The sequence below is a fragment of the Callorhinchus milii genome, unplaced genomic scaffold (genome assembly GCF_018977255.1).
Source record: "Callorhinchus milii isolate IMCB2004 unplaced genomic scaffold, IMCB_Cmil_1.0 Scaffold2, whole genome shotgun sequence".
Taxonomy (NCBI): Eukaryota; Metazoa; Chordata; class Chondrichthyes; order Chimaeriformes; family Callorhinchidae; genus Callorhinchus; species Callorhinchus milii.
In genome coordinates this window covers 26002696-26010061 of record NW_024704743.1, presented here as the reverse complement: position 1 = coordinate 26010061, position 7366 = coordinate 26002696, and the positions used below count along the sequence as shown (strand labels likewise).

At 42.1% G+C, this 7366-nt stretch overlaps 1 protein-coding gene across 1 annotated transcript; it reads right to left on the bottom strand.

The window, feature by feature from the left end:
• Positions 1-4839: 4839 nt before the first annotated feature.
• On the bottom strand, positions 4840-6267 carry LOC103176317 (neuroligin-4, X-linked-like). The gene has a single exon (XM_007889774.2). It carries the CDS (start codon positions 6265-6267, stop codon positions 4840-4842), a length of 1428 nt encoding a protein of 475 aa, XP_007887965.2.
• Positions 6268-7366: the final 1099 nt, after the last annotated feature.

Here is a 7366-nt window from a genome sequence, read left to right as displayed (position 1 = left end):
AGGTCCTTTTGTTATATTTGGGCCAGGTAACTGGTACTTTCATTGGTGAATTTGGATTTCTAAAAATGATAATGAATAAGTTATTTCATCAAACATTTTCAATTCTACCCAAGTTTCAAGATACAGTGGAGCCCCATTATAACGTGATGGTTAATGATCCATAAAATTCCAAACAGCGCTATAAACAGGGTGTGATCACTGCTCTACTCCTCTGCACAACAACAACAACTTGGATTTATATAGTGCCCTTCACGCCGGATGGCATCTCAGAGCGCTTCCACAGTGACGGATCCCGGGGCTGAGCCAGGGGGAGGGGGAGGAAGGTGACCAAAGGCGCTGTCGAAAAGAAAGGTCTTCAGCAGAGACCTGAAAATAGGAAGAGAAGGAGTGAAGCGAAGGGAGTGAGGAAGGAAGTTCCAGAGCCTCGGTGCATAGTGGCTGAAGGCACGGTTGCCGAGGGTGGAGCGGAGGACTCGGGGGACAAGGAGGAGGCCAGACCCGGAGGAACGAAGACATCGGGTACTGTTTTGAGGAGAGAGGAGGTCAGAGAGGTAGGGGGATGCAGAGGAATGCAGGGACTTGAATACAAGGATGAGGATCTTGAAGTCGATCATCTCTGGGACAGGAAGCCGTTATCATGACTACTTTGAATACATGACTGGTGACATGAATGTAAATATGCGTGGATAGCTGTCCAGCTTCCAGCACTAACAATGACCAACTTCCAGGCTGTTATGTCATCATTGACCTTTTATTGCATACAACATACACATATAGAAAACCACTGGCTCTGCAATGCACATAGTATAGCATATACTATACTATATACCAGCATTGTAGCACGAGTATTGGACTTGAGGTATAGATCAGCCGTGATCTTATAGAATGGCGGAACAGGCTCGAGGGACTGAATGGCCAACTCCTGTTTCGATGTTTCTATGAGTAGTTTAGGTTGCGCTTTGTCATTACTGCCCATAAACAGTGCACAGGAATGACATTGTCAGCAACCAGATGACCCAGAAGTTGCCCATTTTATAGTGCTGTAAACCAGCTGTGGGTCGACAGGGCACCCATCTTAAGCAATCTCGTATTGTATTGTAATTCTATCATCTGCAACCAGGGCTCACTCTTCCTCCCCATCCTCCTCGACCTCTCTGCTGCCTTCAACACTGTTGACCACTCTATCCTCATCCACGGCCTCTCCTCTCACCTCAACCTTCATGGTTCTTTCTGTCCTTGAATGGTTCAGATCGTACCTCTCACCCCACCTCCATTTCATCTCAACAAACGGTTTCTCATCTAGCCCTCACACAGTCTCGTGTCGTGTTCCTCAGGGATTCATGCTCTTCAATATCTATATGCTCCCTCTTGGTGAGTTGGAGCTGAGGATCATCCAGAACTCTGCAGCCCATGTCCTCTCCAGCATCAGGCTCCGTGACCCCTATCATCCCCAGGTCCTCACCTTCAAAGCTCTCCATGACCTCACTCCCCGCTATCTCTGCAACTTCCTAAGCCCCTACCATCCTGCTCGCTCCCTCCGATCAGCGGACTCCAGCCTGCTTCACATCCCCCACCTCACCCACTCCACCATTGGTGGACGGGCCTTCTGCCACTCTGCCCCTACCCTCTGGAACCCCATCCCACAGTCCCTCCGCCTCGCCCCCTCCCTTGTCTCCTTCAAGACCCATCTCAAGACCCTCCTCTTCAACCATGCTTTCAATCACCCTGCTTCCCCCCGCCCTGTACCCTCCCCAATTCCAAACCCCAATTTGAATCCAAAACACTGACTGTCCAGCTCCCCGGGACGTCCTCCCGACGTGAAACGGTGCTATACAAATGTAATTTTGTTGTTGTTGTTATAATGGATCCTTATTCCAATCTGCTCTGTTGCTTAGCGTTTTTCTATATTGTAAAGCTAGCACAGCTGCAGAATAACTGTGAGTAAACTGGAAGACTGTAATCTGATCAACAGACATTCTGCTAACATCATGAAGTGCGAGTGCAAAGCTCAAATGGTTTATGACCATCATTTAAGCCCCAGGCATACATTATAGCTTTGAACTCATTCCCAGGTATCCGTTATTTTTTAAAGTATACTGTTTCATGGGGAAAGGGAGAGAGCATGAGTTATGTTATTTGCATGAGCTTCTGCTCTTCATGCTCTATATCAAGTGATATAGTGACTCTATTGTCCCCATCCTCAACCCTCTCCACTGGCTCCCTATCCCCCAGAGGATAGAGTTCAATCCTTGTCCTCGTCCTCGCCTTCAAAGCCCTATTTGGCTTTGCTCCCTCCTACCTCTGTGACCTGCTAACTCCATTTGGACCTGTCCACTCCCTCCTCTCAGCAGGCTCCAGCCAGCTCCACGTCCCCACCTGGCCCACCCCACCATCGGCAGTCGGGCCTTTAGGCTTTCTGCCCCCACCCTTTGGAACATCTCACAGTTCCATCGCCTCACCCCCTTCAATACCTTCCAGCGGTGGAGAAAGTAGGATTAAAGGAGATCGCAGAGGTAGCGTGCACGTATTTAGTGACTAAATTTAGTATTTGGTAAAGCAGACACAAACTGTGATGTTGGATAGGGGAATTTGCCTGCAATGTATCACTTCACATTTGTGTCAATGGATTTTCTACGTCTTTGATCTGATTTTTTTCTTGTTGAGTTTTTTAAATGAATTCACGTCGGGCTCCCCATGAGATTCTTAGAGAAATCAATGAAGGAGAAAAAAATACATTTCATAGGATTTATATCACGCTAAGTACTCTGCACACATTCTCTTCACCCTTTGACAAGGCGCCTTTAATGTTTTTTTGACACTGGGAACACAATATCAATTACAACTTTCAACATACTCCAAAAAGGTTTCACGATTCAAATGTCAAGCTGTGATACTTCATTAGGATTTAGTATCGCTGTATTTAGATTTGTCAATGCTGTACAAAATACCCTTTATTCGCTTGTTCGATGATATCAGGGAGAGCCTTTTGTTTCAGTTAAGTAAAACCATAGAGTATAACAGGAATTAATTGAACATTAGCATTTGATAGTTCTGTAATAATGTAACCACAACTTTAATCCCTAAATACCATGGGGATAAGGAGACTGACTATGCTGACCAACTCTTGTGCAGTACTGAAGGAGTGTGGATTTGCTGGAGGAGCCATCCTTTGAATGAGACGTTGAGACGTTCTTGTCTGTCTGTCCTTCACATGGATGTTCAAGGTCCCGTGATATTATTCAAAAACAGAAGGGACATGGCAAATGTTCAAGTCAACAATCCTGATTAAATTGATGTGATAAAGTTCTTTCTTTCAACTGCTTACAGCCACTGCTGGTAAAAAAAACTGCAAGCTTAACTGAATAACATCTCCATTGCTCACAACCTTCATGTTATATATCAAACAGAAGATATCCTGAAGTGATTTATGGGCTGTGAGAGATCTCTAGATTAAGATGATGGTAATGAGCTACTTAAACATTGCTCTCTTGTGGTTTATGATCTCATCTGAACTTACATTACTCCCTTGTAATTGTTCCCAGCTGTTTATTATTTGCTATTTATGTATTAAATGTTTCCTAAAACCCTGATAACATTGAGTATGGAACATGAATCCCTAGACACTCACCAACACTAATATTTCAAAGCATTAGTGAACTATTTGCTCTTTGTTCTGGTTGTTCAAATACATTTAACGCTGAGTGGCAAAGTATCTGTGTCATATTCATTGCCTAAAAAGGAATAAGCAAAGGGAAAAGGAAATGGGACCAAAGGATTGTTCTTAAAAGAGCCAGCACAGATACAAAGGGCTTCTTATGTGCAGTAAATTTCTATGGTTTTACGGTTCATTAGCATGCATAACGCTATTTTGAAGTTTCACTTCACTTTTAGAACAAAAGATTTCCATAAATTATTTTTCACGTATTACTTCAATCTCGTTAATCATTGAAGCAGAATCATCATGGTACAAACAATCAATTCATCCTTTCCGATTATCGTTCAAAAAGCACAGTAAAAATAATCTTAGAAGAAATATTTTTTAGTCTTTACAGAGTACTATGCTCAGACACAGCATGGTGCCACATTAGTGTGAAGTTTCTATGCACTTTGCAATGCACTTAGTGAATTCAGCTACATAAGAGAGCACACAGCAAGAAAGAGTCCTTTAGCCCATTAACCTTGTTTTACCACTAGCCTGCAAAAATCTATTCTATCATGAACTCCAAGCTGCGGCGAGGTCTTTATTATAGATACACCCCGAACACCAAAGACAATCAAACTAAAACTGCAAAATATTTATCTATCTCCACATCCATCAATTCAATCGTGCACTGTGCCATATTTAATATATATGAACAAGTAAAATATATACAATAATATACGAGTAAAGTTGTATGAGCAACTACATACATTGCTCTGCTAGGACATTGGGAGAAACTCTCTTTTCAAATAGTACCACAGGATCTTTACGTCCACCTGAACTAAGCAAACAGGACCTCAGTTTTATGTTTCTATTAAGGATGGCATCTATGACAATCCAGCAAACCCCCAGCACTGCACTAGAGTATCAGCCTCGACTATACGAGTTCAAAGTTCCAACGTGGGGCTTGGACTCATAACCTTCTGTCTCAGAGGCACATTTGCTACCAACAGAGCCAGGCTGAAACTTCTATATTTTTGTTATAGTTACACAATGCCAACCACTTTACAATATATTCTGTGAAATGAGATGAGATGTCTCAATGATGTGATAAGGCACAATATCAAATGCAAAGATTATTATTAACCAAAATTTAAGTTCAATTACATCCTGAGGCATTTTTTCTAGTGCTTATAAACTTACCCAGTTTTGGCAAAATTTGTCCAATATGACATTATTTGTTGGTTCAGTACATGTTCCTCCTCTCCTATAAGTGGTCCTCCAAATATTGGTATCCCAAATACAAACGCAAGCTCATCGCCATTCCCTGCTCCGATCCATTCAGGGAAGACAGATGCATTAGGTCGCCTAGTAAAATAATATACATAAACTTTGCTGGCTTTTGTTATGAAGTCACCTGTCATAACCAATGGTGCAACAAAGCCCACATCACCAACTGCATCCAGTGTTTGTCTCTGGATGTGGAATGAGCTGTAATTCAGGTCCATCCAGTCTCTGTATTGCCACAATATAGCATCAGACACAGTCTTCTCTGTTCCTGCTTGAAAAAACGACATTATGTAATTGGCAAAATCAGCTTGCGATTTGATCTCTTTTATCCATGGCCAGAAAGCACTTCCTTCATGACTATTGACCCCTGCCATATAGGAGAACCGTTTCACTAAGCTTGTATTTTCAGAGAGTTCTAGTGGTGTTTTAGGAAGAAATGATCCATCCACCGTTGGTACAAATGTAAAGTTAAAGTTGGTCAGTTGAATGGCACCTTTAATGAGCTCCAGAGTTTTTTTTCTTTGTAGGCAACTGATGAGCTTTAGGCTATTAGCAACTGGGCAAGATACAATGGAAGCAAGTTTTTTCACCCAGAGGAGAGGATTGTCCAACCTTGTTGCCCAGGGTGCAATAGCTACCCCACTATCTAAAATTGCTTGTTTAAAAAGCCCCGAACTGAGTGGTGATAGACAATGCAATCCAACACTAGCACCTCCTGCAGACTGTCCAAATATTGTGATAGCATCTGGATTGCCACCAAAATGCTTGACGTTGGCTTTTACCCACAGTATTGCAAATCGTTGGTCAAGAAGTCCACTGTTACCGACTGCAGCACTGTCCCCTGTGGAAAGAAAGCCAAACACTCCTAATCTATAATTGATGGTCACCACAATGACTTGCCCAAAGTCAGCCAGTACGTGAGCCTTGTAGTTTCCAGAACCGAGGACAAAGGCCCCTCCATGGATCCACACCATCACAGGCAACAACTCACTGTTAACGTCTGGAATTCTCTCTTTATGGGGAACGTAGATATTCAGCCAAAGACAGTCTTCTTTGCCAGACAACTGACCAGAAGATAGAAGCTGTTGAGGACATATTGGGCCAAATTTGATTGTATCAAGAGGCTTCTTCCATCCGGGGTGTGGTTGGGGAGGTTGGAATCGAAGGGATTTCACGGGAGGAGCAGCATACGGTATTCCAAGATAGCATTCCACACTTCTGTTGTCCCATTGCTCCAATTTCCCCCTAACCAAACCCAATGTTGTTTGTCTAGTGAAGTTACTGGAAACTGGCAACATATAAAAGCCACAAAGAAGAATGAAAATTCCACAACTCATCGTGGCAAAATCTAGTAGACCAAGCCTCTCAGAGCATTTGCTGTCTGTTAAAAAGTCTTACCAGTTGTTACCTTTCCTTATCAGTTGAAACTTTAATCTTTGGTCTCATCCATGTGGACGTGAATTGCTGTATAATATACTTTAGAGATTAGATAAGTTTTTTTGAATAAATTCACAATTGAATCACAAAAATGGATAGCCTACCTTTTAAACTTTACAAATCTCATGAAGCATAAAATATGGGTGAAGTAAATACTGTTATAGAAAGAATCAATTATACAATCTGTACAGATATGTATCTATGTATATGGACACTCCAGCGTTTAAAACATGTATGTTATGATCACAAAACACAGTGACTGCACTTTACTGCATATCCCTCCAAAACAAAACAAGAATAAAAATCGGTCATTTTCAATCTACGACTGTTTGTGGGACATTGCTGTGCGCAATTGGCTGCCACGTTCGCCCACAAATATACAGTCAATTCACTTTACAGTGTGTTCTGTGAAGCGCTTTGGGACGTCCTCCCGACGTGAAAAGCGCTATATCAAATGCAAGGATTATTATTATGCAAGGATTATATCCTGTGAACTGCTTTGAGATGTCCTTCTGACATGAATGGTGCAATACCAAATGTAAGGTTTATTATTATTATTATTATTATTATTATTATCACCATCACACAGTTATTGATGTTCAACATTAAATCTTAGTTCATTAGAGATCACAAAAACAATTTAAATAATGAAGACCTTTAGAGGCATTTGATCTCATCCTTTCAGAATAACCTAAGCTTTTGCTGGTTCCAAGCATTGAACACATCAAGGATAGCCTAATTTTCTTCCCATTTTCTCACCTCTCCTGAAGGAGTTATGGTATGGTTCCATTGGTCCCTCATGTATCCTTCCTTATGATCAGTTGGTAGGACTCTTGTCTGTGAGTTGGAAGGTTTTTGGTTCAAGCCCTATATTGGGACTTGAAAGCTGACATGCTGACATTTCAATGCAGCCCTGGGGGCGTGCTGTATTGTTGGAGATGCCATCCTTCTGATGAGATGTTAAACCAAGGTCCCATCTGCCTATACAGGTGGATGTTA

Coding starts and splice junctions, on each gene's coding strand:
- LOC103176317 (XM_007889774.2), bottom strand. CDS start 6,267: ATGAGTTGTGGAATTTTCATTCTTCTTTGTGGCTTTTATATGTTGCCA.